The sequence below is a fragment of the Rhamphochromis longiceps genome, linkage group LG13 (assembly GCF_057381845.1).
Source record: "Rhamphochromis longiceps isolate RC_006_pf linkage group LG13, R_longiceps_female_GT1.1, whole genome shotgun sequence".
Lineage (NCBI taxonomy): Eukaryota > Metazoa > Chordata > Actinopteri > Cichliformes > Cichlidae > Rhamphochromis > Rhamphochromis longiceps.
The window spans coordinates 16,423,825-16,443,653 of NC_140569.1; the positions used below are offsets into that span (position 1 = coordinate 16,423,825).

Consider the following 19,829-nt stretch of genomic DNA (forward strand, 5'->3'; position numbering starts at 1 on the left):
AATGATTAATGTAGCTGGCAGTAATAAGTCTTAGCAATTTTTAAAAGATAAAATGAAATAAAATAAAAAAATATTAGGAAGTGAAACCATGCTGTAGGCTTGTGAACATATACAGCCAAAAAGAAAGAAAGAAAAGAAGACAGGACAACCAATTCTGTTCTAAAGTTTTACTTATCAAGATAAGATAAGATAAGATAAGATAACACATTTTATTGTCATTGCACAGTCATAGCTAGTACAATAGTACAATGAAAATGGAAACTGTCCCACCTCGACAACTAAACACAACAAAACACAACACAAATAGTAACAACACAACACAGTAACTTTAAAGTGGAGTGATAAGCGCAAAAAGGTATAAGCAAAAAAGAAAGAAAGAAAAAGGAATGACTTCATAAATAAATAAAAGAAATTAATGAATGTTTCTTGCACATTATTATTATTGCCCTCCAAAAAAAAGTCCAGGGAGGTAGCCAATCAGGTTAGCTGTTAGCATTGATTAGGGCTATTGCCCTATTGTAAAAGCTGTCCTTGAGTCTGTTTGTCTGTGACCTTGGCAACCCAAATCTGGGCAGGAGATTCAGGTTGCTGAGGTCACTTAAACACCCGGTGACTTGGGTATGTGAAATCCCGTAGGATGCTACGTGCTCTCGTGAGACAGCGAGTGCTGTACAGGTCCTTCAGGGAGGGAAGAGGATGTCCAATGATTTTGTTCAGGACGTAATGATGAAAAGATATTACAAGGCTCCTCCAGATGGCCATACGGGGGCCACTAAAAGTATTGGGGTGGCACACCAAATGTTTTAAGTTTTCTATTCCAGTTTTATTATGCTATTGTCAAGTATAGGCTACATGAAAAAAAATGTTGCAAATTTTGTGAGATGAGATGAGCATCAACATATGACACATTTCACCATATCATTACTTATTCAAATGAACCAACTAAATACAAACTACGCCCTTACTACTTACCTGGGAATTAAGAGGGTAAATAGCAGCCATATGTTTTGATCATCAATACATTTCAGCATCTCTATGAAAGCTAAAGCTTTTTTAGCCAGTCTGGAGTTTTTAGGTATGTGTTAACTCAAAGCCAAGGCAAAAAGACATCAGCGGTGATCTCGGAGAACCTATTGTTGCTGCCCATCCATTTTGGAAGGGTTAGAATTATATCACCAAACACTATGACCTTCATTATTGTACAATTAGAAAGATTCAATACATGGGAGAATTTCATGGGACATCCCAGTAGGGTCCCAGCAGCAAGGCCATGGGGTCATAATTGGCCTGACAAAAACTCCAATCACTCCAATCCAGCCCACTGGACTGCTTTGGAAAATATTAAGGAGGGCATACATTTTGGACTTCCCACTAATAAAAGACCTCCCCATGGACATTCATACTACACTAAAGTAATAGATAAAAAGTTAAACGACAAAAAAGTTCATTTTTTCACTATTATAGAAACTTTTTGTTTCACAATAAAAATACAAAAATGTACATTTTCTTCTAATTAACAAAACCTTTCAGTTTTATAATAACTGCAGGACAGTCTGGGTAACAAACTATCTGAACTTGTCTGTCATTTTTTACATTTATTTCTTACAATTTAAGCCCAAAGGGTCATTCTTTTTTTTTTCAGCAGCATTTCTCTGTTGTTATCTCTGAGTTCAAATGTGCAGTTGAACTTCTGTACAGTGATAGATACCCAGATAAGTTTATCTGGCCCACTTAAGATTAAAGTGGGCTGTATGTGGCCCGTAATGTAAAATAAGTTTGACATCCCCGCCTCTGCCTCAGACTCCTAAATGTTAAAGTTCATGTACAAAGTACATTTAGAAAAAGACTGAATAAATATGGCGTGTTTGAAAGGGTTGCCAGCACAAGGCCTCTTGTTTCTAAAAAGAAAACATTAGCACAGTTTAGGTTTTCAAAGTTGCATCTGAGCAAATTGAAAACACCTGGAACAATGTCGTCTGCACAAATGAGAACAAAGTGGAGATGTTTTACCACAATGTACACTGCCACATTTGGCAAAAACCAAACACAGCATATCAGCACAAACAACTTGTAGCAACTATAAGCTTGGTGGTGGAGGCATGATGTTTTGGGCTTGTTTTGCAGCCACAGGTCCTACGCACCGTGCTGTCATTGAGTCGATCATGAGCTCCTCAAGTATTCTGGAGTCAAATGTGAGGTCATCTGTTTGGCAGCTAAGGCTTGGCTGAAACTCGGTCATGCAGCAGGACAATGACAGCAGCAAATCTACAACAGAATGGCTTAAAAAGTAAAGAATCAAAGTGTTGCAATGGCAAGGTGTTGCAAAATCTAGATCTCAACCACACTGAAATGCTGTGGCAGGAAAGCTGTGCAGAAATAAATGCTTCCAAACCCCAATAAACTCAAGCAACACAAGGAAAGAAGAGTGGGCCAAAATTCCTACACATGTGAGAGACTGATAAAATAGCACAGACAACATTTACTTCAACTCATTGCTGTTAAGGGTGGTTCAAAAGCTACTGAATCACAGATTGTGCTTAGTTTTTCGCACACTCCATGTGTGTTGTGGCTTAGTTTTAATGAAATAATGTTACAATGTAATATCACATGTATTACTGTTCATCTGAAGTTGTATTTCACTAATTTTAGAACCTGGTTAGGTCTATTTGTTTTATTATTGTGTCATATGCACCTCAGAACTGAAAGAGCTTTTCACATGACTCTACTGTAAATGTATGCACATATGGGAAATATCTGTTAATATAGTTTATATATGTGACTCATTGCAAACGTCCGTTCTCCTAAAATTCTCCTAATTTAAGTCTGCAAATTTAAAAGCACAAGATAAAATTAGGTTTTGGAAAGCAGTAGTCATACTTAAGAGCCAGAATAACCTCTCTAGGAAATGAATGCCAGTATCTTCTGGATTCGTGGATATATGCAGGGATTTTTGCCACAAGAGGGAGCCGTTTTTAAGGTTTTCTCCATACTCTGCTGCCTTGAATCTGCGGGTTGGCTGGAAGCTGGGACGTGCTCGACAGAGTGTGCCCCATAGTCCTGATAAGCTGCACAGTTTATTGATTTCTTAACCGCTGGACTAAATGTCTAAAGTTATCCAGGTTTTTCTTTATAGCATATTAATATGTGTTTTCAGAAGGTGGCTGAATGTCATAAAGAATCAGGGAGGCCTGTTTCCACTCAAGAATAGAGAAATAGTAAACCATATATATTAGTAACTTGGTAAATAATAGAATATCTACACCGTCTTTATTACAGCAGTTACTCGGTTGACTCCTGGAACAAACGACGCGCTGATTGGCTGCTGGTCCTCGGTGACGCAGAGCCGCGTTCATTGCATATTCAAAGAGCTTCTCTCTGCCCCGCTGCAATAAAGGCAGATAGCGGACCATGGGGAGCAAGGGAAAACTTTTTATACTGACATGTTAACGCCATGACTTTTGAGTAACACCTAAGTGGGACGAGGCTCCCGGCGTGAGGAGGACAGGGCCTTTTACAGAAAGAAGAAGAAGAAAAGGGAGCACTTGCCATCAGTTTGGGGACGGGGACGGGAAAAAAGCAACATTTGAGACGAGTCCAGCAAAAAAGAAAAAAAAGAAGCGGTGGAAATCCAGTTTGGACATTTGAATGGAAAGATGAGCTTGCTGTCTGCCATAGACACGAGTGCCTCCGTGTACCAGCCGGCTCAACTTCTCAACTGGGTCTATCTCTCCTTACAAGACCCCCACCAGACCAGCGCCTTTGACGCGTTCAGACCCGAACCCAACTCTTCCCACCCGGATCTCAGTTTCAGCAAGACTCCCGCAGCGGCGGATTTGAGCTCTTCCCTGAACTCCAACTATCTCAACAACTTCTTCCAGCTGCAGCGAAATGAGGTGAACTGACGGCATGCTACGTACAAATCCGGGATATCTGAGGTTGTGAGACTGTGGCTGATTTTAGGGAGAGTTGGACGGTGTTAGTGTTGTTTGTCTGAGCAGCAAATGTTTTAGCATGCAGGTTGCAACATAGGCTATTCTGGTATAACCGCCATGATATTTTTAATATGGACAAAAACCTAAAATAGTCCGATGAAATAAACATTTTTGGTGGGGCTACTTTGAATGTAGCTCTATTGCTATGTGCAGATGTAAGTGTTTTACATAATATAAAACGATTGTGTAGGCTTCTGTGTATATGATTGCAATACTAGAAGAGAAAAATACACCAGAAATACTCAGTAAATATGTCACTAACCCACTCATGGATTAAATACTTATGTTAAAATTAAAATTAATGTGCAATCTTTCAAGATCTAAATATCACACAGCTCATTTCCCTCCCCCAGATGACATGATTACACATGAAGAGGTCTGCTTTCAGCATATTTATAAGTTATGGCTCAAAGTTAATGTGGTGAGGAAAAATATGTTTTAATCAGAGAGGCAGGAGATGGAAATAGATCCCCCCCCACCCTCTGCACGCCTCTGTCTGGAGAGAGCAGGCCACTGCAGCCCCTTGCTGAGGTCTGCTGTCTCTGACTCCTTCAAATAGACCAGGTTGTGCAAACAAAATCAGTCCTTGTTTACATATTCTCTATTTTTGTGCCTCCAAGTAATTTTAGGGAACCAACATGCTGATAATGTGTGCACGGTGCAAATCTGATACCCCATAGTGCACTCTGTGCAAAAGTGACCCCTCCATCTCTCCCGCATACAGAAAATGATCACACAGCGTGGGCAGAAAGGCAGTGTTATAATAAATAAAAATACACAGTGAGCAGCGTTGATTGCACTGCAGCCCAGTTTCTTAGATCTCTGTTCAAGTGACGCTATGTGTTGGAAACTTTAGTAGTGGATGGATGGTGTAGTCACCATCTAGAGCCAGTGTTCATTATAATGGTGGCAACCGCAGGGGGCTTTTGAAGTCACTTAACACGTAAAGTCATCTGAAAATGGGGCGTTCGCTTTATACATTACACGCAGTTGTGTAATGCCATAAGAGTATAAAGTGTTTCAAAGTGAGGGAACACACATAGAGTCTGGAAACGGTTTAAGGGGTGGAGGGAGGGGGAGATTTTGCAACTTTCTATACCAGCTAAGCCAAGCAAAACAAACCACTGCAGAGATTTGATGATGAGATGACTAATGCGAAATGTGGTTGTTTTCACGGTGAAGGATCACACAACAGCCTGCTTGGAGTGAAATTGCGATATAGATTAATGAAGTCGCTGTCGACAGGGCACAAGTCGAGCACGCTTATCGCAGATTCGTCTGCTGACAGCTTTGCTCAAAAGCCTCCTTCACAACCCAGTTGCAGGCAGAAAAGCCCCCCTAACATATTTTTACTGTTAATTTAGAAACTATCTGGATTACTCTACCTCTTATCAGTGCACCTTTAAAGTTCCCAGGTGGCACCACAAGCCTGGCCTAAAAACAGCAGTGTTTTATTGACCTCCTGCTGTGTGACACCTCATCACCGGACCTGTGAAAACACTCACAGATGTGCTACACTTGTTCTGCCTGTCTTGGGCACACCGTGGCTGGCCATCCCCTCATCTATTGCCACACGGCACAAAACACACAACCTACCAAGGACTAGTCACTCAGTCACACACGCAAAAATAAACAAACCGTCTCACCCCACCATTAGCAGATGTGTGTGAAATCCGTTTCCTTTGGGCTGACAGTAGGTGGTTTGAAGCCAAACTGAAGAAATGCTCCGAATGTAAACAGAGCAAAGTTTCCTGTTTTTTATTTGTTAAAAATGATTTCGCAAGCTGCAGTAAAACTTAAATGTGTACATTTCCATTTGGAGGAGGGATGCAGTAGTACACAGAGCTGGAACACATGCACCAGATGGGAAACTGAGAAACTACAGAGCTGTAGTGCTTGATTTACAGCAACGACAAGTAATAAATGAACACGGCTCTTAAAGCTGGAGCTGGTTAGCAAGACAATCTTACAGTCTCCAGATAGAGATTTGGCTTTCAGCCCTGGTTAGGTTGCCAAGTGTAAGGTTTCTGTGCCGTGCAACATTTAAAATCAACAGTAACATCATTTCCCAGACACAAGCCTGTGTCCTAAAATGATGCATACCCTTCGGTTATATTAAAGAGTTTATCAGTGGATTTCCACATGCCTACGAACTCTTTGACATCTTTTCTCTTTCTCAAGAGCAGTCACTCGGATATTAAATGTCAGGCCAGATAATTAGTTAGGCTTCTCCTAGGTTAATTACCTGGCTGTATGAATATTTGCTAAAATCAGATTAATTTCACCCAGGGGTCAAATCACGTCTGTCTCTTCTGGACTGCGTTTGAAAAGAGGAAGACATGAACGAAAAGGGAAATAAGGAAAGGCAGGGAGCGCTTTCCCTGTTATTAATATTCAGAGAGCATCTTCTGCGAATTCAGTTGGCCTGGTGGCACGCAACAGTGCATCCTGTGTCTCCGAGCAGACTACAGATTCGGACGGCGGATAGTTTACCACCAGCAGTGCATGGCGTTAATGCTGATGTTCCGCTGGGTGGCCGGGGGAACATGCTTCCCATCTTGTTTACAATGAGTCATACTTTGTCCTGTGTTTCTCTGAGGACATGCGCAGTACTTTTCCAGTTCATGAGCACAGCTGGGCCTCGTGCCAGATGTTCCGAATTTAATGAGCGAAATTATCTTGGAGTTCTTTTTCCGTTTTTTTTGTTTAGTTTTTCTTTACTTTTTGTACAACAGCAAACAGGACAGAGAGCACATTTAGGAACCTGGCGCGTAATCTAAGCATTTCACGAGAAGCAGAGTTTCATGTTAACAACAGGCTGTATCTGGTGTTATTTTTCAGGCCTTAAACAACAACGTGTATAAGAACGTGTCTCCCTATGGCTCCCTGAACAATATTGTGGACGGACTCAACTCCCTGACGGACCATTTCTCAGACCTTTCCCTCTCTTCTGAAACAAGAAAACCGAACAAAAGACCCCCACCCAACTACTTGTGCCACCTGTGCTTCAACAAGGGCCACTATATCAAAGACTGCCCTCAGGTGAGACTGTTAACACACACGTATGACATAATCTAGTCATCAGGTGACACAGATGGCTTATAATCACTGTTAAATCTTTCAGTGTGTCTCATTTGCTTAATCTTGACATTAGACTTCTTCAATGACTTTTTATTTGGTTCATACAAACCAATAATGACACTAAAATCTAAGCTTGCTGCAGTCAGTCACTCTCTCCCTCACTCTTTTTCTTTCTTCCTCTCTTTTTGGATCTGGTCTGACCTACTTGTTAAACAGACTGGCCTCTGTCTTCTGTAGTCATGTGTGTGGGTATGTGTGTGTTTGTCTTGACTGGCAAAACACTGCACAACAAAAAGACTACACGTTATAAGCACATGTTATGTCACGGCCATATTTTTAAACTCCCAAGTCAAAGGTGAAGGGTTTGAATCAGATCATCATGTTGACTGTGTATAAGTAAGTAGTGTAAGTGCCATTTTCTGACATGTAGCCACAGTTTTTATATCCACAGTTGTACATCCACTTAAACTGTCGCTATTACAGCCACAGTTTAAGTGGGAAATTTCAGTGGGAGCTTTCCTGTCTCTGTTTCCCACTGAATCAGCCTGTTATGATGCAGCTTTTTATCCTTTTTTTTTTTTGGCGAGGCACCATGACAAATCCACCTTGAGGTCTAGTATCGAGGTTACTGGGTACCACCAGTGTGTGACAAATGGGGCTCCAGCTGTTGTCAACACCCCTAAACCGTAGCTTGATTTGGAAAAGAAAAGTATTTATATATTTATCCTGCCTGTCTGTCTCTCTGTGAACTATAGCGGAACATAATGTGTGAAAGGAAAAGCTTCGCTTGTAGCTGCTGTAGCAAAATTAAAGTGTATTTTCTAGGACTAGACTGTGAAACTGCTACGGTCTGATCTGTCATTATGTTGTTGTGTAGCAGCTTGTAAAGGCAAAGTCATGGAGTGCCAAGTGAGCTAATTTCATAGGGAGAACACAAAAGCACCTTCCCTTGGAACTGTGGAGTTTCTGAGTTTTTAGTTGGACCTTACACTCCCTCGTCTTTCAGTTGCCTCCCCCGTTTGTCTCCTCTCCCTTTCCCTGGGTGAGGTGCAACAGCCGAACCCCAGCCCTAAGTTTCTTTTGCATGAAAGTGTAATGAGGAGCAGATGTGAGATTAAAATGCTTTGACTCGCTTTATGACATATGATGACTGGTCTCACGAGGTCTGTATAAGACCACTGTAGTGATGAAATATCTCCTGGGCAGCCCCAAACTGCAGTGTGTGGGAATTAGATCATCTGCTCACAACTCTTCCTGGAATTTGGTTTTGTACTATATCATGCAACATGTAACGTTTTACCTTCCATCTTCCTTCAACTAATACTGTACATGTGGATGTGAGCAATGATGAAGTGATACTCGGCGCTGGCACAGGTGCACATTAAACGACTCACAATTTAGTGTCTTTAGTACTAAAACCATATCTGCTGTATATTAAGTTTCACTTTACCGTTTCAAGATGAAAAAAGGCTAAACTGTTCCTTTATTAAATAAAACCCCTTTGACAGCAGGGAGCAGTGAAATGAATCTTTCCATTGTGTATGTCAGAAACACCCTCACCCTACTTCTGGTTTGTATTTCAGCTGTTCGTTAAACTGCCAGCAGTAACTCAGAAAGCAGCAAAGTCTCCAAACAGCCTCAACACCTACCATCTCAGTTATTTAGGTCTCTCCTGGGCTTCTCCTCCATAAGCTTACCTTCCATTTGTGCTGCATCATTTACACTATTGCCCTCTCACCTGTCACTGCATGCCTAAGCCAAGGATAGTTCTTCCTTATTTAACCAGCTGAAGATCCGAATAATATATGTGACGCACAAGCGAGAAGAGCTCTTCCTAAGAGTGCTTGCTCGCCAAGTCTGGTGTCATTCTCTAAACAAGAACTCCTCATTCTAAATGATCAGTACTCTGTTTTACATTGTGCAGTCGTGTGTTCGTACTAAGAAAGAGTTTGTCCTGTTCAGAGAGGCTTTGCCAATGAAAACAGAAGCTCTTGCTTCACCGGGTCCTGCAAAGTTTGTCATCCTAGTCCAGCACAGAGTATGTAAAAGCTTCCTCGTCTACTTCCCCTCACCGCCTTTTATTGAGGTGCTTTGCGCAAAGACTGTCAAAGGGTCAAGTAAGTTTCTCCTTTATTTATGATGCTTTCTCTAGCTTTTCTTTATTGTTTTGCTTTTTGAGTATATAGAGGTAGGCCAAAGTGCTAATACATTAATTGAAATTGAAGACCCCCCCCTTTTTAAAAAAAAAGTTTTTACATGTTAATATTGGAAACACAGGCAAGGTTTGTGGTTGTGCTGAGAGATTTATTTTTCAGGAAACTTGTAGCTGAGTGAAAGCCACAGGTCTGGCAGCAGCTGCCCAGTGCTGCCTGTCATGGGGACAGAGGTGTTATGTAAACTGGCTTTTATTTGGGAAAATGACGTCGCTCCCCTAGTTATGAGCAGAATGCCTCTCGCTGCCACGCTCTGGCCCCGCTCCAAGATGTCTTCCACTTGCACTCATGATTTGGTTTTGTTTAGAGGACTAATCCTCTCAACAGCTGGCCCCACCTCTGATTTGAGTGATCAGAGTGATGCAGTGACTGACAGGTTTACCAGAGGTAGAAAGATGAACTCATGGAAAGTTTCTTTGCTGTAATGCAGGTTTATGGGTGGGCGGGGGTGGATCTTGCTGTTGTATGTTTTATGCGTGTCTTTGAGCTACGCTGGACTCTCGACTTACAATCCCTCATTCCTGAACATTATGCAACCCCCTTGTCCAGGATCTTCAGTTAGCACTGCACGCTCTTATGCTTCTGAGAAATGCCAGATTGTTGTTGTTGTTGTCTTTTACTGGGAGAATGCCACAAAAATGTGGTTTCTCATCTCTCATATGAGGTTAACCAAAACTGCTGAACTTTTTGGAGGCATTGTTTGACAGCTTAAAAAAATCACAATCAGCTGATTGAGAACATTTGGTCTTTTTAAGCAACATTCATTATTTTTCAGGAAAGATGCTTTTTATTTATTTTTTTCTTTTTATGAGTTAAATGCAAAGAGGCAGCTGTGGGTCAAGTGGTAAACTTGGTTGTCTACTGACTGCATGGCTGGTGGTTTCTGGCTCCTCTATCTGTCTCAACACTCAGAACCTAAAGCTTTTCCTGCTCCTATGGTAGCTTCTTCTTCAGTGGTGTCCACTCTCAAAATATGCATTCTGATACATATATTTATATATGCATTAAATATGCATTAACACGTTAATTAGTCAGCTTTTGTGGCGTAAAACAGGCTAGCGGTTTGCTCTTGTTTTCACACTTTGTGCTCAGCAGATATTGCTTTATATCTAACAAACAGATGTGAGCGGTATAGTCTTTTGTTTTAAACGAGAGCTTTTATGCAGCTGTAGCATCAAACCAACTTACATAAGTCTTTGAATTTTCATTGCTTAAATTGCTGATGATGATATAGCCAAAGATGTTGTACAGGTTTGTCTGCAAGAGCACAGTGATCCCTATACAGATCCCTCTTTATCAAGCTTTTTTGTTCCCATTTGGACTGTGTTAGTGCAATGTCTATGTATTTTAAATATTTCCAGCAGAGTATGACAGAAGATAGAATCAAGCCATTTAATTTACCAAAGGCTTTTGCAGAGGATGCTTCACTCTAAAAGCACAGGCACTAACGTTCCCTCTCACGTCTATGGCTGCCAGTCAGTCGGCAGGCATCTCCACTTGCGTATATCTAATGCAAATCACTGCGATGGCATTTACGCCTCACGTGGCGTGAGTTTCAGCAGGAGTTTGTACTTTGTAACAAATGGTCTCCACGATCTCCCGTAAAAGTGGAGACGAGAGTTGACCTTTGAACTAAGGGCGTCCTCGGAGGAGAGGCAAAAGAGCAACGTGTGACTTTCCAGAGTGTGTGCTTTCCCGTCAGCCGTGGTAGTAAACATAATGACTTGTCATTACTGCAGCCTGCTTTGTTTACCATAACAAACATCAGTGGTTTTGACAAAACATATTTGCTTTTAAATTTTCCGGTGCTTGCCTCTGACAGAGCGGCGATCCTTTTCGGATTTGTTTGGCAGTCACGCTGAGAGAATTGTGCAATGTTTTTAATGTTTCAGTTTGTTGTTGTATGTGTGTGTCTGTGATTTGTCAAAAACACACTGCAAATTTGTAATTTACCAGCGTTACATCACTGCACAGAGTGTTGCTTGTGTGTTTGCTTCACTTTAGGAAAAACAAGTATTTTAGCTCAGCGTGGGAACACCCAATTTCCTGCAGAGTGTAACTCATATTAAAGCCTTAATCGAATCTGATTCAGGTCTTTAGCCGAGTTTCACCTTTCCAGCATGTGTTATCTCTTCCAGTTAATCTGAGCACGAGGATCTAACGTCTGATCTTTTTGGGGGCAATATTTATTTATCCGAGACTTCAAAAAGACGATATTCAGTGCTTTTAGCACTTTTAGCCAAAATTAATTTAACCATTTAACAAGGATGCTAGTTTTTTGGGGGGGTTTACGAGAGGCGGGGCTTTCACGTTTCAGTGGTGGTGTTATTGGTGTGTCAGTTCTAACAGTTAATTTAGAAACTGCTTAGCCTTGTTTGTGCAACTCTGCAGTGCTAAAACAAGAGACTTCATTACATTCTGCTGGTTATGATAGTTTAATCAACACTTCTGCCTTGCAATCCCAAAAATCTGATCATCCCTAAGACTCTCTCAGACATATTATAGCCACTATAATTAGCCCATTTACCCTTTCTATTTCCCTTATAGATTTTATGAGCTGATAATTTAATTTTGTAAGAGATTTTAATGTAATTTAAATTCCAAGTGCATCAAAACTACACAGATGAATAATTTTGGGTCTGTGTCACCAGAAACAACAATAGATGGAGTGAATGGGGCTGTTGCTCGCTCCTGTTTATTTTATTCCTCTATGTGGCAAATTTTACAAGGGTTGAATAGAAAGCAGTCCTCTGATCACAGTCACAACTTCATTTGGTCTTTCAAAGATTCACTTTTAACCAGTTAGCATTTTTTCAGGGGACAGTCCCCTGGATACATCCTGAAAGACGTATTGCAGCGGGAGTTCCTGTGGTTGGAACAAGCACAAAGGTGTGGGCTGCCTTAAATAAGATCCAGAAAAAAACAGCTGCTAGTGTAAAACAGCCCAATGGTGGTGAGACCTAAAAGGCTCAAAAGTGTGGCTGCACTTCGCTAGAAATAATACTGCCAAAACTGCAACAAGTCCTTTGCATGTTTGGCAAATCTTGTGCACATAGTGTGGCTTTTTCTGTCAGAGCTGTGGGTATGAATATTAACATAAAAGTGTCAGAATAATAGGATGCTGTCACTTCAACAGACTGTTGAAGCCACCAATATAAAGTGTCCCACATATTTAAAGGGCTCTGCACTCCAGCTTCCTATTAAAATTCAACTTTTTCAGTCAGCAGTAAGAAATTCAAGCACAGTCTAAATTCTGGTGTCATGTGCGACTTGTATCTCATATTAACAGTGCCGTCTTAAACCTTTGGCAAAACATTTTGCAACTCTTGTGTTGGAAACATGCTGCGAAATTGTCTAAACTAGCTTTCTATCCTTCCTTGCTATTCAGCCCAGTGCTGATTATTCACTAGTCCAGCAGATTATGTGAGCTTAATGTAGCTGGAGACGTTTGCAGTCTCCCTGGAGGCTAATGTTCCTGGGAGGAGAAAGAACCTACATCTGTCTTTTTGCTTTTCTAATCTATGTTTAACCCACTCTTTCCTGAGTTGAAATATATATATATTTTTAATGAAATACCAGTTTATTGATTTATTCAACATTTGTCATGAGAAAGAGTTTCACATTTTACCCCCACGATGCCCCAGGGGCAGGTTCTGACACGGCTGCACTTATTTTGCTGGGGCAGGGAGGCAGTTTGGATGTGTCACTGTCATGCCATTCAGCACTATTGTGTTTGTCTGGCACAGAGAGGGCATAGTCTGAAAGCTTGAGAAGGGCATAAGAGCCGAGAGACAGCGGACCAGTGAAAGGGGAGCAAGGGCACTTCCTCTAAACGGAAATCAAAGTTAAAAGAATGATAAAAGTGTGGTTTCCTGCCAGCTGGTTTGCGTTCTGTCCAGAAATCCCATTGTTCCTCTCAGTTTTTGCTGAGTCAACAATCACACCACTTCCTGTTTTGGTAACTGTGACACTTAAAACCCGATCTCTGGGACTCCAGCATGCTGTTACATTTGCCGCAGATAGATAAACTCACAGCTGTTTGCAGATTAAATGCTGAAATATGGACGAAGACACGGTGCACCATCTGCTCGCTTTTAGGTGAAGCTAAGCTGCCGTAAAGTCCCTCAGCTTTCTCGCTGGGAAGAGATTATGCACGTTGTGTCATTTGATTAGTCCTCCTTTTCATGCTCAGATGAAGGCTACACAGTCTAAGTGATGTTAGAGGGCTCCATTAGCTTATTTTTGGATAGTTTCTTATGTAACACTTTTTCCATCACGTTGCTGAGCCAGCACTGTAAAATGGAGGCTTCAGATAATAAAAGAAAATAAACAATAATGTGTTCGGAGCTCTTGCTCATCACACTGCTTTATGTAATTGTGTTTTTGCAGCATGAGGGAAACCAGGTCAGCACTCATTTTGGAACCAAGTTTCAGTATCTGTTATGTTATTGTACTAGAGTGAAAAATCCTTTGTAAAATGTGCAGTTTTACCTCTCTACTGTTTAACAGATGGTACTGAATATATTGCAAAATATATACATGGTGGCTATGACAGTAGTCAAGACAGTGTTACGGTTTTTCAGCCCCATAATGAGGCCTCGGGAACTCGGGAACAGGATGGTTCACTTTTCACTCAGAGAGAAAGGAGGAATCAGAGGGTCAAAGGTCACATTTTCACTACAGCATGATGTCCTGTTAGCAGACAAGGGCCAAAAGCTCTGTTAGCTCATACTACTCATATTCTTAGGAGTTGTAGTAACACAGATTTATCCAACATCAATTTATACTCAATAATCCATAACAACATAAAAAAGTCGATTTTGTTCTTCTGTGCTTGAAAATGCTAGTTTTGCTATTTTCTTTTATTTCCTGTTTTTTACAGTATTGGTAATATACTTTGTTTATCTTTGGGGTTTGACTTGTTGGTTAAACAAAGGAAAGCATTTCAAGATGCAGCCTTGTGCTCTTCCCTGTAGAAATTGTCATAGACTCTTCTCATTGGTTAATACACCATGTAGTGTGTGCGAGTCACTTACAGTGATGCTTAATAGCTATTTTGATGTTAAAATTGTGTGATTAGGTTCATTTGGATTAATTTACAGGCTCAAAGACAGATGTGAAACCCACTTTGTACAGGTAATTTAAATGATGCACCAACAAGCTATTTAACCGTGGTCTTATCTCTCTCTGCTTTATCTCGTTAGTGAGCTGAGAAAGCCATTAAAACCTACCTCAATAAAATGTCCACGTCATACTGACTTTGGCATTTGTTTTAATTAATTGCTCCTAATTGAGACGATTCATATGGAAAAAAAAGAAACAACAATTTTTTTTTTCTAAGACTAGGCTGAAGGAGGGGACGGACAAGCAGATGGACGGACAGAGACGCTGTGAGGCTGCAAGTGCTGGCACACTGGACTGAGTTTGGTGTCAAGAGATCAGGGACTGACACTGCTAGCTTTGTATCACACTTGAATGGGCACCTTAGGGAGAGACCGTGGTTCTGAATGGGAGCTATTGGGGAAAACCCTAGCGGTGGGAATGGAGGCTGGTAATTAAGGCAGTCATTGTGTGTCTGTAGGATATGCTAGACGGAGAGGTCAGGAAGGCAGGCCTGTATTGTTCGCCCAGCAGGGCCCTCACTTCATCAGAGTAGTGCGTCAGACTCAAGTATGTTTGGAGAGAGCCTTGAATCTTACAGAGAAGAAAAAAGGAGTACAACAACAAACCACACACAACGAGTCCTATATAGTCTGTTTGTCTATATGTCAACACTTAGGGGCCTCTTCTGTGGTTTTCATTTTCTGACTGTTTTTTGCTCTCTGTGTCATGAAGTTTGGGAGGCTATCCAGAAGCTGCAGCCTTGCCAGGGATCAGGACAGTGTTTGCAGATTAAACTAGAGTTGCACTCAATAATGGGAAGCCATAGTGGTGTGTGTGTGTGTGCATGCATGTGTGCGTGTGCATCATTAGTAAGTTTTAAAAAATGTTTTGCACAAGGTAAAACGAATCAAAAAGATTAAAATAAGAATATAAAGTCACGTGAAGACATAGAGGGGTTATAGCTTCAGAAAGCATGACCTCTAAATAACATTAAGTCAGTTATAATATCAGAGATCTGTAATAAATTAAGCATAAAATATAACATGGTGGTTTAATGCTTTTTAATTTATATTTTTTTAAAAACACAATAAAAGCTTCACATCCCTTCAGTATGTGTTACTGAATATAATAAAGATATAAGTTGTTGTATGTTGTTTATTAAAGTAAGAAACCAGGTGAAAAATCATCATCACAAAAAATTAGAAGCTGTATTTTTTTTTTAATAATGATTATTTAGTGCACTGATGGACCTCAAATAGCATGAGAAACAAATATGAATCCTCACATATGAGCAGGTAATATGGGTCAACTAATCAGGCTGCTCGAAATATGAAAGTAGTCAAAACAGATATAAAAGAGGACACGGGTTTCTAGGGTATGAAGAACTATGTTTCTGCTCGATTTACTTACTTTTTACCCCTTGTTTACTTATAGATCCAAGGTCTTTACTTTAAAAAATAATCCACATTTCATTTGGAAACTGTCTCTCTCGCCTCTCGCTATCAGTATGTGCTACCCTGTAGTGTGCTGAGACGTTTCTGGCAGGGATGAGGGCTGGGGGAGGTGCGCTATGGGAATGTTTTTACAGGGTGACCCCTGATCTTCCTTCCAGTCACAGCAAAGGCTCCGAAAAGGCCTTGTGTCTCTGTCTCTTCTTTAACACACGCTCAGTCAGGTTAGCAAAGCGAAAGACTGGGAGCGAGTGCAGACTCCCTGCTAAACAGATAAGGCTTATCAGGGATGTGTGGTGTCAGATGGATTTTTTTCTGTTTCATAGCAGACATTAAAAAGCTGTGCCTCTGTGAACAAAGCACACAAACAAAAAACAGTCAAGATATTTTAGTTTTGAGAAGTTATATTGGAAAGAGCCTTTCATAGTCAGAGCATTTAGAAACCATATAGGGCCATAGGTCCAATATAGCATTGCCACCAAGTGACGCTGAGATTAGCAACACACGTGTACGGTATATCCGGCAGAGTGACTCTCAAAAATACAGTCTGCAGAGGGACATGCAAACAAATCCTGCTACGTACAGCAAATGCAGGTGACACATGCAGCATATGCACAGACAGCAGTAGCAAGAACCTCCTCCTGCAAGCAGATGACAATATTTTGTGCACCTCTGTATGCACCAGTGTGCGACCCAACCTGCTCTTGTCATTCACAGACTGGTAATATAACGCTGCTGTGCAGCTGCACAGCTTGTTGAGTGTTGCGGGGCTGTGGCTACGTCCAAGGCTAGCAGAGGGTAAAGAGGAAATTCACACCTGTGGCCTCACTTATCAAAAGCCCTTAACGCCTAGTAAATATGGCATATGTAAGTTTAGGAGTAGGGTAAAGTTATATTATGTGTTGATGATCCTGCACCATTGGCTTGAAGCGGACAGATCCCAAAGCCCAGTTGGCTTGTTCTTGTGTTTTCTATGAACTAAGCATGAAGAAAGAGAAAAAGCACCCTGTCAAAACCATCAGCTTTAAAACAACAGCGTGTTACTCGTATAACTCAAAACACCCACATGCTTGGCTATCAGGGGTATTCATTAGTCATCCAGCAACATGTCACTGAGATCCTTTGGCCGATTAGTTGTGGAAATCTAGGAATCTGGGAATGGGGTTTTGGCAGAGAGCACGCTGGCATCATGATATGCCTCTGCAGCTGTCTTGAACACGAATGACATGGGTCTGCTCCTAAGGAGAACAGTTTGGACATGCATATGCACAAGTATCCACAAACATGCTATATTATGCCTTAAGTCGCTGTAGCGACTAAAGGAAGCGTGAAGTTTAGAGTAAAATTTCATGTTGTGTGGGAGATTTTACCATTGAACTGCTTACCACAACATAACCTCCTCCTCCGCTTTATCAAAGCAATCACAAATTGCAGGTCATTGAATGTAATTTGCAAGCAATAACATTATTAGAGATGACTAAGCCGAGATTTGTTGCGATCTGTATCAACAGATCAGAATATCATGCTTCCGACTTTGCCAATTTGGTTTCACAATACAGTTACTGAGGGCTTAATTGCCTCTGCAACTAAATTATGTTTTAGGATCCTTCTGCTAAGTTAAGCCACTCACAAAAATATGTTGTTCAAAGGCTGAAAAACATGAATGTCTGCAGGTAATTTAAAAAACAAAACAAAAAGCTAATCTAGTTCGTCCTGTGAAAGATGCTCTCCTGTGGGGATGTTTTTTATGATGCCATATTTTTATTGCTGCCTGTATTTCATTGTTTTAGTTTTTTATTATTTTAAAGAGACAAATGTAAGTAGAATTGAAAACACAATCATTTTACAATCTAGTATATTGTTCATGTTCAAATGCGTCAAGAATTTCTTGGTGGGCAGTGATGACATTTCAAAATCCAAAACACCTCAGCTTTTGCTTTCTGGAAAAGTCTCAGCAGTTATCTACATGACTGCAAGCTGTGGGATGTTTTATATTTGGTGCAGCTGTCTTGATTTACCTTTTTCCCTGTGTGATATGTCAGCTTGTCATAGAACAGACTAAACATAAGCAAAATACCTTGTAGTGTTACGGGACTTCTCAAGAAAATGTGAGAAAATGTTAAATCAAGGTACTTGTTCTGTTTTAAGATTATATTATAAAAAGCAGCTTTCGTGTGTCTTCTGTGCTTCGCTCTCTTCCAGTAGGAACACACACGTACAGTGCAGAAGTCTACAAAAACACACACGGATAGACACACACACACACAGTGCTCACACAGTTACTCTGCCAAAGCAGAGGCCATTTCCAAGAATGAACTATTCTGGCGCCTCCACGGGTCTCGAAATGGACTTGTGGTTATATTTTAAAACAGTTGGAGTGGCTCTCCTCTCAAATTTTTCCCTGGATATGACGGTAACAAACGCATTTATGACAATTTTGGCGGTTAAACCCTGAAACCCCTTAAGAGCAGTGTCACCATCTCACACTTGAAAATATTCAGCATCTAGTCATTTTAAATGCATTACTGTCCACCTTATATAGACTGCACTGCTGATATAGATTTTTTTAAACTGTTCCTGGTCGATGTGGGGTTATGATCCTTTAAAATAGCTGTGGATTTGATTATAGCCGAGCACTTGGTTGTGTATCAACATGGTTATGGCTCCTTTCCACATACCACATGTTTCACTTTCCTCCGTCCTCTGCGGTCTTTGCTGCTTTCCTCACACTTCACACTTGAAGGTGAGTAAGTGAGGCAAAAGACCCTATGACAACACAAATGCCTCCTAGGGCCTATTTAGATCTCGAAACACCAGGATGTGCTATTGTGAGTAAACCCCTTTTTATAGTGTAGTGAATGGTGAGGGTATATCCGAATAGCTGAAATAAAGAGCTTGTAGAATATGAAACCCTTTTAAGAATAGCACTGTGACCCACATGGGTGCAGAGCAGGTTTAGATGAGTGCTAGTTGAGTGGCTGATGACTGTGATGGTAAACTTGGAGAAGTCATATCTAGTGAGCTCACATACCTTTTGCTAACTTAGTTATGCTAGAAGCTATGTTAGAAAACACATTGTTGCTTTGTCAGCAACTTTATATTCAAGTGCAAATGTTTTATTTGAATATGCAGTCTTATTAAGATTGAGATCTAGTTTTCAGTAGCGACCTGTGTACAAAAAACATATAAAAATTGAGACAGACAGACACATAATAAAATTATACATTATACATCATCACAAATTAATAATAACATGTGCAGAAGTAGCGTCCTAATTTTTGTAACACATTGTATTTATAGGCAGCGAAGTATTTAAAACCAGTTTATTTAAAATTCAATGTACATCAAAGGTTTAAAACAATCATCTTTAATTGTTAGATTCAGTTCAGTTATATTTATATAGCAGCAAAACACAAAAATAGTCACCTCAAAGCCTTATATTCTAAGATAAAGACCCTACAATAATACTGAGAAATCAGACGGCCCCCTATGAGCAAGCAATTGGCGACTGTGGGAAGGAAAAACTCTCTTTTAACAGGAAGAAACCTCACACTCCTCACAGCGTTACTGGAGGTCAAGGCAAGGCCACCTAGATTAGGTATCTGGTCAGACGCCATCTAAAATTTTTAGGATTTTTAGGACCGAGTATGATAACCTCAGTTTTATGTGAATTTAAAAGTAGGAAATTGGAAATAGATAAAGCTGGGTGTCATCTGCATAGCAATGTAAATATATGCTATGCTTTCTCCTAATAGTGCCTAACATCCGTATATTTGCATTTTTTCACCCAGCTCTAGGTAGCTTATTGGAAAAAAATGCTGTAACAGCAGCTGTCCTCTTGTTGCTATAAGTACAGTGAATGAGGTACCCAAGTAACCTATTAGTAAATGAAGAAATCGCTGTACGCATGCCTGTCTTAACAACTGTCTAACATCCGATCTATGATCTACAAACTTGTATTTCTTTGTGTATTTCTAGGGACCTGATTA

General features: G+C 40.6%; 1 protein-coding gene across 1 annotated transcript in view; it reads left to right on the forward strand.

Moving 5' to 3' along the window:
- Positions 1–3,368: 3,368 nt before the first annotated feature.
- The window catches only part of zcchc24 (zinc finger, CCHC domain containing 24), a 41,930-nt gene continuing 25,469 nt past the window's right edge, over positions 3,369–19,829 (forward strand). Inside the window, exons 1-2 of the mRNA XM_085427998.1 lie at positions 3,369–3,893; positions 6,834–7,034. Of these exons, the coding sequence (XP_085284124.1) occupies positions 3,654–3,893; positions 6,834–7,034 (441 nt within the window). The 5' untranslated portion in view covers positions 3,369–3,653. The remainder of the gene's footprint in view (positions 3,894–6,833; positions 7,035–19,829) is intronic.